Source organism: Phoca vitulina, unplaced genomic scaffold (genome assembly GCF_004348235.1).
Source record: "Phoca vitulina isolate PV1807 unplaced genomic scaffold, GSC_HSeal_1.0 scaffold32, whole genome shotgun sequence".
In the NCBI taxonomy this organism is placed as follows: domain Eukaryota; kingdom Metazoa; phylum Chordata; class Mammalia; order Carnivora; family Phocidae; genus Phoca; species Phoca vitulina.
The window spans coordinates 74,905-93,486 of NW_022589735.1; the positions used below are offsets into that span (position 1 = coordinate 74,905).

The following is an 18,582-nucleotide window of genomic DNA, read 5'->3' on the forward strand; positions in this document are numbered from 1 at the left end:
CACAGAACTAGAATAATCCTAAAATTTGGAACCACAAAGGACCCTGAATAGCCAAAGCAATCTTGAAAAAAAGAACAAAACTGGAGGCGCCATAATCATAGATTTCAAGATACACTACACAAAGATGTAGTAATCAAAACAGTATGGTATTGACACATAGACCAATGGAACACATAGATCAATGGAACAAAATAGAGAGCCCAGAAATAAACCCATGATTATATGGTCAATTAATCTTTGACAAAAGAGGTGAGACTGTGCAATGGAAAAAAGACCATCTCTTCAACAAATGGTATTGGGAAAACTGGACAGCTACATGCAAAAGAATGAAAATGGATCACTTGCTTACACCATACACAAAAATAAATTCAAAATGGATTAGGGACCTAAAGGTGAGAACTGAAACCATAAAAATCCTAGAAGAGAACACGGGCAGTAATTTCTCTGACATCAGCCATAGCAACATTTTTCTACATATGTCTCCTGAGGCAAGGAAAACAAAAGCAAAAATAAACTATTGGGACTACATCAAAATAAAAAGCTTCTGCATAGCAAAGGAAAGAACCAGCAAAACTAAAAGGCAACCTACTAGATGGGAGAAGATATCTGCAAATGACATAGCCGATAAAGGGTTAGTATCCAAAATATATAAAGAATTTATACAACTCAACACCCAAAACCCAAATAATCCAATCAAAAAATGGGCAGAAGACATGGACAGACATTTCTCCAAAGAAGACATTCAGATGGCTAACGGACACATGAAAAGATGCTCAACATCACTCATCATCAGGGAAATGCAAGTCAAAACGACAATGAGATATCACCTCACACCTGTCAGAATGGCTAATATCAAAAACACAAGAAATAACAAGTGTTGGCAAGGATGTGCAGAAAAAGGAAGCCTCATGCACTGTTGGTGGGAACAAAAACTGGTGTGGCCACTGTGGAAAAGAGAATGGAGGTTCCTCAAAAAATTAAAAATAGAATTACCATTTGATCCAGTAATTCTACTCCTAGGTGTTTACCCAAATACAAAAACACTAATTCAAAAAGATATAGGTACCCCTATGTTTATTGCAGCATTATTTACAGTAGCCAAATTATGGAAGCAACCGAGTGTCCATCACCAAATGAATGGATAAAGAAGACATAAAAATTTTTTTTAAAAAAGATGTGGTATATGGGGTGCCTGGCTGGCTCAGTTGGTTGAGGGTCTGCCTTTGGCTCAGGTCATGATCCCAGGGTCCTGGGATGGAGCCCTGAGTTGGGCTCCCTACTCAGCAGGGAGTCTGCTTCTCCCTCTGCCTCTCCACCCCCTGGCTTGTGCGCTCTCTCTCTCTTGCTCAAATAAAAAAAATAAAATCTTAAAAAAAAAAAAAAAAAGAAATGGTATATATGTACGATGGAATATTACTCCGCTATAAAAAAGAATGTCATCTTGCCATTTGCAACATGGATGGATCTAGAGGGTAATAATGCTAAGTGAAATAAGTCAGAGAAAGACAAATACCATATGCTTTCACTCATATGTGGAATTTAAGAAACAGAAAAAAGAAAGAAAGAAAAAGAGACAAAATAACAGACTCAATTATAGAGAACAAACTGATGGTTACCAGAGGGAAGGTGGGTTGGGGGATGGGAGAACTAGGTGATGGGGATTAAGAGTATAATTATCATGATGCTAAATAATGTGTAGAATTGCTGAATCACTATATTAGACACCTGAAACTAATATAACACTGTATGTTAACTATACTGGAATTTAAAGTTTCCAGTCCTTGGTTTAGGTGGGGAAAAACACTAAGTTGATAGTTCATGAGCTTGTCCTGACATATTATAGGATGATTTCTGAAGATTCAGCAGAGGTAAAGGGGCTCAGTAGAGCTTCTTTTCTTAAAAAACCAACCAACCAACCAACCAACCTTCTGGTGGCTCTCCACTGTCAACAGATGAAACTTCAAGATGTTTAGCAGGATTTTGAAGGCCCTACAAAATCTAATTTTTGTCTACCTTTCTGATCTCATTTCCCAACAGTCCTTTATCCCTTCCACCCACCAAGTGTACTCATTCTATTCACCTAGATTATGCATTTCTGATTTTTGTTGTTTTGTTATTGTTGTGTTGTTTTGGGGGTTTTTTTTGATTGGTTGGTTTGTTTGTTTTCTAGAGAGAGAAAGAGCACATGCATGCAGACCCTGACACAGGACTTGATCTCATGACCCTGAGATCATGACCTGAGCTGAAATCAAGAGTCAGATGCTAAACCGACTGAGCCACCCTGATTTTTGGTGTTTTTTTTTACAGGTATTGTTCACTTTGTCCAGAACTCTTTCTCTTCCATTCCATATCCTACATACCATCCTTCACTACCCAGTATTAAATGTCATAGTCTCTGAGATGGTCCCCTAAATCCCCAATTCCATCTTCTGGGTTTCCACAACATCCAGCATTCATGGTTGCTGAAAGAGGGTTTAGGACCCATGAAAACAATTCTGGGGGCCCTCTCAGGAAAGGTGGACCAGCTTATCACATTTACATATAGTTTGTACTGATTACAATATAGGTAGACTCTGGGTCCCATTCTGGACTGATAGGCCCTGGTGGTTTGTCCCAGCTTCCTTCCTCCTCATTGGCCCTGCCTGTGCATGGCACTATCATGGTCCTTATCACATGATACTGTAATATTTCTACCTTATTTCCTTACATTTCTATCTTCCCCCACTAAAGTATGAGGACAGGACTGTGTTACTAGATAGGCTGACTTTAAATAGGTGCTTAATGTTTGTTTAATGACTATACAGAGTGTTCTAACCAAATTCTGTATTAAAGCCAAGCCAAGGAAAGTACTGTTGGATAGGATACTCTAATACTTCACACGTGTGTGTGTGTGTGTGTGTGTGTGAGAGAGAGAGAGAGAGAGACAGAATGAATGAATGAATAGGGAATTTAAAAGAGAATGCTGGTGGTGGTGAATGGTGGAGTTCTAGGAACCTGCCTGTGAGGTGGGTTTTGTGAGGAGGATCTTTCTAGTGCTCCTCAAATTACAAGCATTTAAAGGGTTAGTATCCTAAATGCAGGGTTGCAACCTTGAGTGAGAGAAGACAAAGAAGTAATTTAGATCTCTAAATCCTTAGATTTACAGAGAGCTCATTCTTACTAAAGAAATTTTCCCAAAGCAAATATTAGAATCAATTTATACTTGGTCCAACAGTGGGAAACTGACATGGTACTGATGACTGAAACACAACCCCACTCACTGCAGGCTGCACGGACAACAGCTGGATTAACATCTTGGTGATGCAATCCCCTGTAGAGGGGATGCTGGCCTCCAAGGAGGTTCTTTCATGGGTCTCATGCCTAATCACTGTCAGAGGCATGGGGAGTGATCTGGTCTCCAGTCAGAGCTGCTGAGGATGCTGAGAGGCTCTAGGCTTTGGAGGTATCTAGTTTGTTTGGATCTCAAGGAGGTAGCTAGTATGAGAATAGGTCTTTTATGCAAACGCTCCTAAAAAACACACAAACAAATCCTGTGTCCTGTGTATCCACAGACCTAACCCCTGTCCCTGAGACAGGACGTCACACTCAGGAAAAGCGTGTGAACACTGGCTGAAGTATCTCCTCCTCCGAACGGCCCACAACCCCCAACACACACATGCACACCAATCAGGCTCTGTACTTTCTTCTTCGGGGAAGTCCTGAATACATGTTTCAATCTGTTTTCACCCAGACACAGATGCTAGATGCATACACAGGGCAGGCAATATGCACTGTCCCTATCTCCTGGCATCACCCCAGGGACAGTGACTTTTCCACTGGCTACCATGCCCTTTAACTGACTCCTTCCAGATCAGGCTGTGGGTGATCCAAAGAGTTCCTGTCCTCTCCTGTCTGGTCTCTAACTCTTGGGAAAATACTCTCAGGCCTGGGGCAGAACAATATCTCTAAGCCTTTAACATAACAATGTACGATCTTCCTCCTGTCTCCCCATTTTCACCTCTGCCCATAGAAAAGAGACACCCAGCAACCAATACTTTCATCCTTAGGCAATGGGCTAGGAAGGGGGCTCTCACCTTTAGCTCCATTTCCATACTTACTCTTCCCAGGAAGAAAAAGTTATCTGTCCAGTTGGGGAGATTACCATAAATCATATTTCAAATGGATCATGCTTTTTTGATTGGGGAAAGTTAGCACTAACAGTCACTGTTTTTTCATAATATACCTCTCCTCTGACTCTTTTCCACTCTCTGCTCTAGCTCTGTTTGGTAATCAAACCAGGATAGTTTCCCCTCCTCACCAAGGGAGTGGTCTGCCATTCTTGATTTTCCTCCCTTGTATTTGGGAGGTAGAGGCCCTGCCATATTCTCCAGACCATCTTTACCAATAATAAATCTGATTCTCAACTTTGATTCCTTAGTTGGCTCCTTGTATCTATTCTTAATTAGTTAAGACTTAGAGGGAAAGGAAGGTGATTAATTAGTCTCCAGCAAAGTTCTGACAATTAATAATAGCCTTCAAAGCTGTGTAAAGTCTGGTCCACACTGGACTCTCTTTACACCTCTTCATGGTCCTAATATGCACTTTATTTTACTTTCACCTCTACTGAAGTTTACAACACACAGATGCACACAGCCATGTCTGCCTGAACATGAAAGACCCTGTGGTAGGCAGATAACGGTCCCCCAAAGACGCCAATATCCTAATTTCTGAAACCTGCGAATGTTATGTTACATGACAAAAGGGACTTTGCAGATGTGACTTAACTGAGGATGTTGAGACAGATTATCCTGGATTATCCAAGTAGGCCCAATGTAATCACCAGGGTCCTTATAAGGGGAAGAGGGAGGCAGGAAAATCACAGTCAGAGAGAGATTTGCAGATGCTATCCTGTTGGCTTGGAAGATGAAGAATCCAGGAGCCCAGAAATGCAGGCAGCCTCTAAAAGCTGGAAAAGACAAGGAAAGAGACCCTCCCCTAGAACCTCCAGAAGGAATGGAGCCCTGCTGACATCTTGATTTTAGTGCAGGGAAACCCGTTTTGGACTTCTGATTTCCAGAACTATGAGATAATAAAGTTGTATTGGTTTAAGCCACCCAGTTTACGGTAATTTGGTACAGCAGCCCCAGGAAACTAATACAGATTTTGGTACCTGGAGGTGGGGTCCTGCTATTAGAAATAACTAAAAATGTTGATGTGGCTTTGGAATTGGGCAATGGTCAGAGATTGAAAGAATTCTGAGAAGCATGAGATCAATTGCCTAACTTACTTTGAACAGACTCTTAGTAGAAAAGTATCTACTAAGACTCTGCTAGAGAGGACTCAGAAAGACGTGAGAAATGTTAGAGAAAACATACCATCATCTTAAGGAATACCTAAATGATCACGAACAGACTGTTAGTAGAAATAGGACATTAAAGAGGCTATCAGTGACAGCTCTAAGGCAAATGAGAAACAGGTTATTGGAAACTGAAGGAAAGTGGATACTTGTTATATAGTAACAGGAATCCACCTTGATTTTAGCCCAATAAAACTTCTGACCTCCAGGGGCACCTGGGTGGCTCAGTCGGTTAAGCGGCTGACTTCTGCTTAGGTCATGATCCTGGGGTCCTGGGATCGAGCCCCATGTCCGGCTCCCTACTCAGTGGAGAGCCTGCTTCTCCCTCTCCCTCTGCCTGCCACTCTGCCTACTTGTGCTCTCTCTCTATCTCTCTGTCAGATAAATAAATAAAATCTTTAAAAAAAGAAAAAAGAAAAAAAACTTCTAACCTCCAGAACTGTACAATAGTAAATTTGCATTGCTTTAAGCCATGAAGTTTGTGGTAACTTGTTATAATAGTAATGAGAAACTAATACAGACCCCACAATCAGCCTGGAACTCAGACAATGAATAGTCCTCTCCAAGTTACCAAAATATTCCCTTCATCTGGCATGTAGGACAAAGTATCAGTAGTGTGTTAGCTAAGAGCACAGGGTTCACCAGCAGGCTGACATGGGTCCAAATATTGCCTTTGCCATTGTACTCATTAATGAGTCATCAGATATTAAGCATCACTGTGTGCTAGACACCTTGCTCGACATTGGGAATAAAACAGTGAGCAAAAAACACTAAATGTGTAAATGTATGGAAGTCACTTAATTCCTATGAGTCTCAATTTCCTTATTTAAAACATGGGAATAACAATGCGTTTCTCTCCTGTTTAAGTATGCAATGCATATAAAGTGTTATCATAGTTTTAATACATAGTAATTCATTAAGTCTTCCTTTGTCTTGTTCTAAAAGACTGTTTTACAACAACAGGGGGCAACAGCACAGGATTTAAAGACTCTGAAACTTCAACAACAAAGACCCTCTCATCAACATACATACTTCCTTGCTAATAGGTATGTGTATCCCATGGCTCATCATCAAACACAAAGCCAATATCATAGGCTCAAAGGTGTCCACCTCAGGGCTGTCTACATACCTGGTGATACTCTTTTTGCCCCCAAAACTCTCTGACATGCAATTTGGTGTGCATGATGTAATGTAAATCATCCATTCACACAGGCTGAGGCTTTTAGACTTGCTACAAACTTTTGGGTAATCCTAGATGATTATGGGAACAGAGATGTGACACATGTGTTTTGGGTAAGACAGCACCTATAGGGCAGAATCAAAAAACATAAAAGAGAAGACTTGGGAAGTGTCACCTCACTACTCAGCCTGGCACATGATGCTGACACGGGATTGGTCCAATGTTGGAAGTAAGCACAAACTGGCAGACTTTCTTGGACTGTCAACAACAAACTTGTTTGTTCAGACTTTCTTCATTTTTTAAGTTTGTTTGGGTTGTTTTACATTCACTGGCAGCTGTAATCTAGAGGCCCAGGTACACTGTTTGGGATTCAGCCGTCAAGAGCCACAACTCTAGTAACAATAAGCTTCTCATCATCCCTGTTTTCCTGCGGATACAAATTTAGTTCCTAAAAATTGCCTTTTTGTACCCTAACCTTCTAGAGTTACACTTGTGAGTCTGACTTCTATAAAGCTCTCAATTTCCTGTTTCCATACTGATACAAACATCCTTTTAAAAAATTTATTAAGTTTTAATTTTAATTCTAGTATAGTTAACACACGGTGTTATACTAGTTTCAGGTGTACTCCTTTCCCCCTTTATTTCTTTTGGTATTGCCATCCTCAGGACTGTCTTCTCCCATCCTTCACCTAGCCCACTCCCCTGGAGATAGACCATTCCAGGCAGGGCTACTGCTGAGGAAACTCTTAGTCTCATTGAGATAAGAGTGGAATGGCATTGATCTCTGCTTCCTCTCCTTTCTTTTTTTTTTAAAGATTTTATTTATTTATTTGAGAGAGAGTGAGCAAGAGAGACAGCATGAGCAGGGGCAGAGGGGGAGGGAGAAGCAGACACACTGCTGAGCAGGGAGCCCAGTGTGGGGCTCAATCCCCAGGACCTTGGGATCATGACCTGAGCCGAAGGCAGACGCTTAACGGAATGAGCCACCCAGGCACCCTCCCTCTCCTTTTTTGACTGTGGGTAACAAGCTCTAAGTGTAGAGACAGAAGACACTCCTCTCCAGTCCACATGCTCAAGTCCAGGTCTCCCGGCAATGAACTCTCTTATGGCCCTTTCCTAGGGGCCCTTAGGCTCTAGCCAGTGCTTGACCTAAATATGTTTCTCCAAATTAGGCAATGACCTTTTCAACTCAAAGTTGACTGCCTCTGTGAAAATGAACATTTCAAGTTCTTTTGGAATCTGGGCTGAGTTTCTCTGAAAATATTTGTAATTAAAGACCCTTGCTATTGCTGGGGACAGACTTTCATTTGTATTTTACTAGAATTAGTGAGGTTTCAGGAAATGCTTGCTAGAGCTGCAAGCTTAAAGTAATTACAAGCCATTACCTCTCTTCTGCCCTCAACCCAGGTTATAAGTAGGTACTTTTGTCTAAGCACCTCTCAGGAAAGAGCTCTCAGCCCACCAATTCCAAACAATCCAAGCCATCTTTCCTCCAGAATGAAGTACAGACTCTCACTTCTACTTTGCCACAGGGCTCTCAAGCTACACAGGTAGCCTGTCATCTTTGAGCCCAGTCACGTGGCAGATTTGGTAACCGCTGCCCTTCCTTGATCCTTTGAGACACTAGAATCTTCCCGGTAGAAACCTGAATTTCCCTTTTGATAAGGGGTTTAAAAACTTAGCTACAAACTATGGTGTACAGATAAAACTAGGAGAGAAGGTAATTTGGAAAATCTATTGTCCCATGCAATACTCCTAAACAAAAGAAGGATAAAAGTGTATTATTTTCCTAAGACATTATTCAAAAGTTGTTTCTCATGATGAAGTTTTCAGGGGCCAGACTGTATACTCCAGTGACACATTAAATGGATCAATGATAACCTAAGGAACTATAATGAGTATCCATTTCCTGACCCTGCATTAGCTGCTTCTCTGCATCTGTGGGATTTGAAGGAAACTGGAGGCTAACTACTCTTCTCTCCTCACTATACCCTCTAAAATGTATGCCCAGGAGCATACACTAGAGTGCAGATGGGACTTGATTTTCAGGAAGCATATGAACTCTGTTTTGGGCCACTTTTAAAGAAAAAAATTTATTTATTTTGTATCATGTTTCCAACCCTGACTATATTCTGCCCAGAGCTAACCAATCCTGGAGAAAATGGTGTAGAAAAAAAATGAGAGAGGTGGAGGAAACACAGGGTGGAGGGAAAGAATTATCTCAGAATCAATTTACTAAACAAAAATGTTTAGGGATGCCTGGGTGGCGCATTTGGTTAAGTGTCTGCCTTGGGCTCGGGTCATGATCTCAGGGTCCTGGGATGGAGCCCTGCATCGGGCTCTCTGCTCAGCAGGGAGTCTGCTTCTCCCTCTCCCTCTGTGGTTGTGCTCTCTCTCTCGTTCTCTCTCTCTCAAATAAATAAAATAAAAAAAAACAATAAATGGAAATGTTAATTTGGCGAAAACCAGAAAGTTTTCATTCTAATTTTTTATTTACATGACCATTAAAAATAGACAGTGCAGGGTGTTCTTCTAAAGGAGGAGGCAAATGTGAATGAATAAAGCCAGCAAAGACTTAAGTTTCATTGCTTCTCCTAGGTAGAGGATTCTAATTCCCTTTTCCCACCCTGTATTGCTCCCTCCCTCCAGGCCAGGTCAGAACACAAAACACAAGCTACACAGAGAACTCCAGCAGACATGATGAGACCCAAAGCCCCAAAAAGTAAAAGTGCACCTTACGAGGACTCACATTCCTCAGCTAGAGACCTCTCAACCAGGCTGGCACTCTGGCCCCGAGATGCAGGTGGGAGCGGAGGACGCCAATGCGTGAGCTGCCTCACACACACAGATCACTGATCTCATTTTTTTTCCTAATAAGGATCTGTACACACCTCCCAGGTCTGTGATTGCCATGACAACAGCAGAAGTTGAGGGTGAGCAGGTTAGTGGAACAGCAGGCTTTCTAAATTCTCAAACAAGGCCTGAGGCTGCACTCACTCATGAAGTGGAAAAATTCGTGTTGGCAGTTCTCCTATATGGATTCCAAAAAAACTCAAGGATCATGGCTTCTTTCTGGAGAAGAATCAGAGATGGAGTCTACATGAAGCCCCTTCTTGGAAAGTTGATTTTGTCAGAGGTAGGAAACCCTAAAACAAATAAAAGCATGAATTCCCCACCCCCATAAAACTAGGGCACATAAACTGTGTCCATCATCCACAGAATAAAGACATATGGCAAACCAGGGCAAAAACAATCCCTCAGGGACATAAAAAAACAGGCGCGTTAAGAAAAATCTCTAGAACAGAGCCTTCCCACAGAGACTACTCAGAACAAATCAGACCTAAATTCTCAATGTGAAAGATAGACTCATACCTTGAAAAATCCCCAGAAATAGCTACCATCTACCAATCGTTATTCTCTAGGTTCTGTAACATGCGTGTATTATCTCATTTAATTCTTGTTACAACCTTACTAAGTGGACACTACTACTATCTTACAGAGAAACTAGGAATCAGAAAAGTTACATAAAGGACTTTGAACTGCACAGTGACAGAGATAGAATTCAAGGGAGGGTTACTCTGACCTGGAGCCTGAACTCTTAGTGATTCTTTCTCTGATACAGGAAAGGGTTCTTGCTTCCTGCAAGAATCATGAGTCGATGCCTTCCTCGCACGACTTCTGAGCCTCCAAAGATATCGCACAACCTCAGGAATATTTACTCTTCATTCTACACCAGTTCTTAAATTTGGGGTACATTGGGATAACACGGAGGGCCTGTTAAAACACAGATTTCTGGGCCCCACTCTGAGAATTTCTGACTCAGTAGGAATTAGGGCAGCTGCTCCAAGTACTATAGTTTGCAAACCACTGTCTGGTCACTCTAAACTAAGGTCCCCTACGCCTCCCTGCCTGAGTCATCTGGCCTGCCTAATTAATCTTCCACTTCCTAGTCCCCCAGCCCCTGCGGTCTTCCCTGACAAGCTATGGCGTTATCTTTGGCAGCGCGGTGTGTTTCGGAATTCCCTGAGCTCTTTTGAAAATAGTATCTCCCACTCCAAAAATAATCTGTTGCCTTAAGTAATGAAAAGTAGAAAAGGGGACCCCTGGAAGAACCAGTAGGGAATAGCAAAGCAGCCTGGTGCACTGGAGCCCGACTGGCTCTCTCAAAGGCAGGGGTAGTCTTCTTATAACCTCTCAGGCTTCCCTCTCGGAACTGATCACAAGAGGGCACTCATTAAAACCTCTTCAGAACATTCACATTGAGAAAGTGAGAGTTGCAAATGTGAATGACTGGCCCTTTAAAGCACCGCCCCCAGCACATCCCTCCCTCTGAGGAAGAAGCTGTAACTGGATGCCGCGCTCTCCCTCCTCAGCCCATTTTCTTTCTCTGCTCGGTCTCATGGGAAGCTGCTCAAGAAGAAGCCCTTCGTCCAGGTCTGCTCACACAGAGGCGAGGCTGGAGAAGGGGGCCAGTAATCAGGATTAACCGATTTGATGCCTGACTTGTTTATCCTGCCAGAAACATCACCTGGTGATGTCCCCATTGATCCTTTCAGAGGGTGACATCTTATCCTAGGTTTTTGTGGACTGTGAAGAGAAATGAACAGTTTAGTGACAAAGCAAAAGAATGCATCAGTGGAGGAAAAACAACCGCAAGGAAGACATGTGAATGAGGACTAATGCATAGCTGGGCCCTCTCTCTTCATGCCCCCCGGCTACAGCTCTTTTAGGAGTGAGAAGGTAGTGATTCATGGGGGGGGGGGGGGGTTTCAGACACAAGTGTAAGGAGACCCAGGCAACAGGAGGAAGCCTTCTGGAAGCAACTGCACCTTCATCGTGAGGGAGCAACAGAATCAATGAAAGGCAGGCTCTTCTTGGGACTGGAAACAACCAGGTTTCTTGAAGCATTTTCCTTTTCTTTGGGCAGAACTAATGAAGCCTCCTCATTCCATCCCCAGAAGGACAGCTGGGGTTGGGGGGTAGGGAGAGTGCCTGGACTGTGCAGATGTCACGATGATCCAGACAACCTTAGAGGGTGGGTCTCTGGGTCCAGAAATGAGAATTACTGAATTCTGGCCACCAGGTCATCAGCCAAGGCCACATCATAGATTGCACAAAACTATTCCAGAAAAAAAAAAAAAACAGTGAGAAAATTAGGCATTTATTAATATTATATGTCAAGCACTATATTCAACTTTCTTCTTTAGTAATCATGGCAACTCACTAAGATAGGTGTTATCATTATACCCAGTTTATAGATGGGGTAATTAGGAAAACATGAATTTAAGCAATTTGCTTATTCAGCTGACTCCAAATCATAACCTTAATCCTTATGCCATATTCCCTAATGACAGCGCAGAACATATTTTGAGTCCTAAAACCTGAAAGTGTCAAAAGGACAGAGCAGAAGGCAGAGGGGCATCCTTTGAACTCTATGTCACCGGTGAGGAGGTATGCTGAAAAGTATGGTTAGATCACCCATGGGCTACTTGCAAGATGGAAGCTCTGTCCAGCCCAGTCCATGAGGACTGTGACTCATGCGGCAGGAACCAGGCACAGTCCTGGACAGAAGGGATTAGACAAGAGGGGTTGGGACAATAGAGGAGGGGAGCAGTGGAGACTCCTTCCTTATCTTCTGTCAAGAAGATGGGTTCCTAACATTCTTTCAAATCTGAAGCAAAGAGACCTGGGCCAGATGCAGATGAAATAATCAGCGGGCAGTTGCTATTGCCCATTTGCCTAGGAATGTACACCCACCAGCATCATCAAGGAAAGGGAGAATGTATTCAGACTTAGTTCCTGGCTCTGTGAGAATAGGAAAGCCCTGAAACGAAGGCAGGTGAGCAGGGCATGGGTATAAGCTGCTTTCACAGGATAGCTCTTACCATTCCAGATGCCTCCCAGCCTGCAATACTTGGCAGCCCAACGCCCCTTCCTCCTCCATCATTTCTTCACTCCATCACTGGCACTGGGGCTGCAGATTTGTCAATGAACTATTTTATGTCCCTCTCCTTGCCATCTGGCAATATTACCCTCTAATGAATTGCTTTAACTTGTGCATTTGTTTGGTGTTTTTTTTTTGACAAATGTGACTTTTAGTTGAATCATGCAACATTCATAAATAGCAAATGCTGGCTGATTAGAATCAACGAAAGCCCTTAGTGTTGCCAGCAAAAATGGGCCCTTAGCTGCACATGTTATTCGGATAGCCCAATCATTTGAAAGGCACCTGATTATTTTTGGAAAGAATGTTTCACACGCACACTTATGTCATCTGTAATATATGTATTTGAATTTTGATGGGTTCTTGCAAGCTAGCCATGCTAGGAATATAAGTGCTACATACACTTGGATTTGGAACTAGACACACTTGGGTTTGAATCCTACCTCTGCCACTTACAGACTACGTGAACGTGGGTATGTTTCTTACCCTCTTTGTGTCTCCACTTTCTCATATGTGTAATAGACATAATAAATCCCTTGCAAGGTTGTCATGGGGGATAAATGAGATCACATATTTAATGTGCTCGGCACAATGTCCGGGTAGATTATGGCTCAATAATCAGGAACTATTATTATCATCATGATGTTCTATTAATAGAGGATTATGATAGACACCATTTACAGTCTCTGAAATCTTCCTTTATGAAAACTGCCACAGGGATGGGCCTACATAGCCATATTTTTATTATATGACATTGCTTTAGTGATTAGGCAAGAATAAGGAAACTAAGGAAATATGAGTTTAAGGAATTTTTCTATGCTCTCCCAGCCACTGGGTTCTTGATCCAATTCGGCAGATTCTATTTCCTGAAAGTATGGATTAGGAATCAGTCCCCATTGGTCCTCTAAACTAAGAAACTGTGAGATGGTCACATGTGTAAATATACATGTCAAGGCAGTAAAAGTCAGTATGCAGATTGATGTAGATATGCAGAAAGAAGCAGGTCTGACTTTGACCTGAAGTCAAAGAGAGTGGTGCCTCTCATAAAGTTTTCATAAAAAGTTTTCATAACTTTCCACTTCCACGAGAAACTCCATTGCATCTGTCTATGTATCTGTCTCTAGATCTATGTATCTCCCTTTTGCTTACCACTTTGAATGGGTTTCCATTGTCTTCAACCAAAAGATCTTTGCTAACAGTGTCATCTCTGTGCATGAGGCCACCAGACCTTCTCTGTGTGGCTCAGATAGCCTAAGCATGTGAAAGATGCCTGATTACTTTACAAAAGAACTTTACACACACACACACACACACACACACATACTCTCTCTCTCCCTCTCTCCTGTTTTCAATTCTTGAAGGACATTAAGTTGAAAATCAAAATAATCATGTATGTATGTAAGGAAAAGAAGAAAGACTAAAAAGAGAACCATTAACATTCCTGGTCTTAAAAAAAAGCAGGTCATCTGATTGCCTTCTAGAACCCAGCAAGAAGAGAGAGACGTTGGGTCTTTACCTGGTGTCGCACTGGATACTGTTGGCCACTGCTGATCAGGCCCTCCTGGACCAGCCCGTAGGATGCCAGCCTCCTCTAGGTGCACAGAGCTGAGTAAACACACAGACCCAAATAATGGTTAGACCACAGACGACTTTCCAGATCTCCTTCCACCTGAGAAAGTGCATGCATCTCTGAAGGCAGGGCTGCAGCTAACACACTCTACTCCTACTTGAACCGAAGCAATTACTGCTGAGCAGTCACCTCACACAAACTGCAAAAGCACTGCTGACTTACTGCTTGCCATACTATTCAGGCAATAAACATGTTTTATCTTTATGACAGTTTTGCTTGTCATTAATGCCACGTGGTGTTCAGTAAATCTAACAGGAAGCCCATCAGAGGGCTAACGCCATTTTAACATCTTAATGCTGAAGCAGGTGAGGTGAGCTTGTTCTCAGAAGCCCCAGGCCTCTCTTGCTGATTCTCTTGTTTCTGGGTCCTCTACAGCAAAGAGGAAAACACATGAAAATTATTTGCTGACCACTGTAGCGTTACTCCAATTTAGTTACCCAATTACTTCTTAACCTTATTTTCTGTTTTATTCTTTCTGTATCTTTTACTTACAGACAACCCACCCTCCATTTCCTGGAACTTGAGGAAACCTATCGCCACCACTCACAGATCCCAATTCAGAAGAGATTAATTCAGCATGAACTATTGCAGGGAGTGAGACACGAACTGGGACGCCCTTAGAGGCAAGCAGAGATAGAAGATAAACCGTTCAGGGATGGAGCAAACATCATGTTCATTTATGTATGTCTAATGCTCGCATATATAGGAGACCCTCCTCTATTTGTGGGATGGATGAAGGAAGGAAGGAACAAATGGGACTCTAAGAGTAAACATCATCCAAGAAAATCCTCATCAGGATTAGAGGATTCTTTTCAAAAAGACATTGGTTCATCTTGCAAATTAAGTTATAAAACTTAATTTTATACTACTATCTGAAGGGTTATATGAGGCAGCAGAGCAGACAATCTTGAACTATTGTGGGGGAAGCCCATCTATCAATTGAATACTCTTTCACTCTTGACTCTGAATAACATATCTAATCAAAATTCACTCATTAAGCTCTGCCCTACTGCGATTCTTCCCTTCATCTACATCCTAGAATCTTCTTTTTTTTCAAATATTAATATCCTTCATGTGTTTCTGGATTCTACCAGCAAATTCTACGGGTTCAATCAGATTCATTCTGGAGATGTAACTACCCTGGAACCAGCTCAACTCAAAGCAGAATTTTCAAAGAAATAGTTGCATGATGTCTGAGGCTGGAACGGCCAAGAAGCCAAGCACATGTGTAAAAAGAGAAGAGTATTCTGTACGTTTCCAACTCTAATATATGTTCAGTGTACTCTACTGTGAGGAATAAGTTACATTTAGCTTCAATTTTTATTTCATTCCTTATCCTACTTGTATCTCATGGTATCTTAGTTGAAACCTGAATAGGAGCACACTTGGCTTTTTTTTTTTTCCTTTGGAAATGGAATAAGGAAGTGATATGTTTTAGCATTTTGTTTCAAATGTAGTTTTAAAGGCACATCTCATGGCTTTGATACTTCTCAAGTAGAACACTAGTTCGACTAGGACAGAAAAAGCTGGTATTATAAACCATGCTTTTTCCTGATGTATGGTTTGCAACAATAGCTCAGATGTAGGCAAAAGCATAAGCTGGTCACTAACAAAGAGAAAGAACCCTCCTGACACCTAATATTCCAGCAACTGCACAAGTGTTTCTGGGCTAAAATTATGACCCAGGTTCCAATGTGACATCTCACTATGCCAACTACGGATCTTCAGGCCTTCACTGATTGCTTCTTGTTCAGAAATAGCACCCATTGTAATGATTTCTGCTCGACTTGTAATGTAATGCTTGAGAATATGTTAATTTATTTTACTTTAATGCATTTCTAAGTGGACTCAAAACTAATTTTTCATTAACTTAACACACATTTTGTAAGCTCTCTTTAGAAACTGATGTAGGTTTGGTAAAGATCTACTGAAGTGTTGCCCAGACATTTCGAGGGGCTTAAGTTTAGAGTTTATTTCTTCCTTAAAACTAAATCCTTTTGCTGGTAGTGATCATTAGTTTCTTGGTTTCCAAAGATACTCAAAAATAAAGAATCTTTTATTTGGCCCTATGGCACTAAATCAGCTCTGGGAATAATGGTAGTTAATCAATTACTGTCAAAGAGACAAAGTAGAGAAAGCAAAATTATATTTAATCTGAGTCTTAGAGTAATGCTATTACTCCAGGTTCATTTAAAATAAGATAGATTTGGTCTCCAGATATTCAATAAAGGCCTTTCACATGGCTCATCCTCTGAAGAGCCCATGCCATTGATAGCAACGAGAGAGTAACAAGATGGAAAAGATAAGGAGATTCTAATATGGATGAACATGAACAACATGTTGCCAATTATTGTGGTTAATGGATAAAAGAGTCGATGTGTGACAGAAAACCAAGGTAGACAACACGTACCTATATTCAGATCTAAAAGCATCGGTATTAATTATAATTTCTAAGGGAGGGACAGAAAGTATAGCTGGGGAAGGGATAAGGGAAGTTGTAATTATTTCCTTATAGAACTTTCGATGAGAGAAAGTACACAGCAGCCTGTCTCTGTAATTTTACAGGGAACTCTCATTTGCCAGCCCTTGAGAAGCATTTGGCACTATTTCCAATGTTCCAAGGAATAGACATGGAGTCAAAAGGAACTACATTCCCCTGGCGAAGTATCTGAAGCCTCTCAGTTTGACAGCAGTTTCTGGCCTCTAGACACAGCGTGTGTCTGAGCCATACAAAGTTAAAGTTCTTCTGACTGAAAAGAGGAAGGAACTACATACCTGTGCATTCCTGCTCGGAGGGAGGCAGAGTAACGCCAGTCAGGGTTGGGCTGTCGCGGCTGCAAAATCACAAAGGGAGGTTTTGTTAATAAGGCAAAGCGGTGATCTCCCCGTGACTGATTAGCTGTTTCTAGAATATTTCCGTGTATCTGAAAAAAGTTTTGAAGGAGCCATTTTATGTGCAACTCTAAGACGATATCCATATATATAGCACTTCAGGAGAAAATTAGCTCATCGGGGTCCTTCCACAGACTCAATATCATGGAAAAACCAGATTTAATGATGCTGTAAGGACCAGCTGTGGCTTCGCCGTGCTCAAAACAGGTCTATGTTCCTAAAGCAGCGCTAGGGGGAGGGCAGTCTATTTTGAGACAGGGAAAGCGTTCATTGTTTTTGCCTTCACATGCTTCACACTAAAGGAACGGCTCCCATTTGGCATTCTAGCTGTAACGGCGTACAAACTACACGAGTTCTGCTGGTCTGGCCGGACTGCAGAGGACCGCAATCTGCTGCTGCCTTTGCAGAGTGCAGCATCTTCGACCCAGGACGGATGTGCCCCGTCCGCACGCCAGCGACTGAGAATTGCCTCTTCTGCCGCTTGAAGGGGAATCCCCAGGAAGGAAAACAAACCACGACGGGAGTTTGACCTTGTTTTGCTACATAATCCTTTTCATAAAATCCTACTCGCTCCCTGCTTTTCTGAGGGTTTTGCCTCTTCCCTCAATTACTGTTCGCTCGGCTCTGATTGCTTAACAGGGAGTTGCTGAAACCCAAGAAGAGCCTGGCTCAGTCTGCACCACCTGCGTACTGGAAAGATCTGTTACCCTCTGTCCACAGACTGGCAATTCCAAGTGGAGGGGACAGAAAAGGAAAATATAGGCCCCTAAAGACTGCTGGAGGAGTTATGGGCTGCTTAGAAGGTACTCAGGAATTCCTGGGGACAAAATGAACCACCATCACTATCTTGTATTTATTAGCAAAAATTTTGTTATAAAAGAATCCTATGAGGGGCGCCTGGGTGGCTCAGTCAGTTAAGTGTCTGCCTTTGGTTCAGGTCATGATCCCAGGGTCCTGGGATCGAGTCCTGTATCAGGCTCCCTGCTCAGTGGGGAGTCTGCTTCTCCCTCTGCCCCTCCCCATTTGTGCATGTGTGTTCTCTTTCTCTCTCAAAAATAAATATATAAAATCTTTACAAAAAAACCCACCTGTGATAGATGTTCCTCTCAACGTGTTTTCATGGGCATAGATTAAAGTGGTCCTGCCACTAAATACTGAAGTCTATTTCAGTGGAAAGATGAAGAGATGGAGGTTGTATTCTATAAATTCCTCTGGATTATAATGATCATATTTGGTAGACACAAAGCCATAGTAATACCAGTAAACTACTTCAAAATGTCAGTAATTCTTGTTCTTAACCTTTTTATTGTTTATTCAAAGGATGCAGAGTATTTCCTAACCACACTTTTTCACAACACCTAGGAAAGAAGTGATCAGCATCTCAACTTCCAGACAGACTTCGGGGTGGTTGGATGGTATTCAGAGAGTTAGCCGAAGTCAAGGCCCAGAAAAAGCTACAACTCGAGGATACTTGACCTCAAATGTCCCCATACACTAACTGCCCTTTCTGGTCCCTTCCACTCTGCTGGCAAGATATGAACATGCAAGCTGCTTCATCCTTGGTGGTTAAGTTCATAGCATGCTATGGATGCTCCGTATAA

At 42.1% G+C, this 18,582-nt stretch overlaps 1 protein-coding gene across 3 annotated transcripts in view; it reads right to left on the bottom strand.

Annotated features, from left to right (window-relative positions):
- The window catches only part of LOC116645323 (protocadherin alpha-C2), an 84,813-nt gene that overhangs the window by 18,047 nt on the left and 48,184 nt on the right, over window positions 1-18,582 (bottom strand). For all 3 annotated transcript variants that reach the window (XM_032425469.1, XM_032425470.1, XM_032425468.1), the window contains exons 2-3: window positions 16,865-16,923; window positions 13,976-14,064 (exon numbers count right to left, since the gene is read on the bottom strand). In XM_032425469.1, the coding sequence (XP_032281360.1) occupies window positions 13,976-14,064; window positions 16,865-16,923 (148 nt within the window). The remainder of the gene's footprint in view (window positions 1-13,975; window positions 14,065-16,864; window positions 16,924-18,582) is intronic.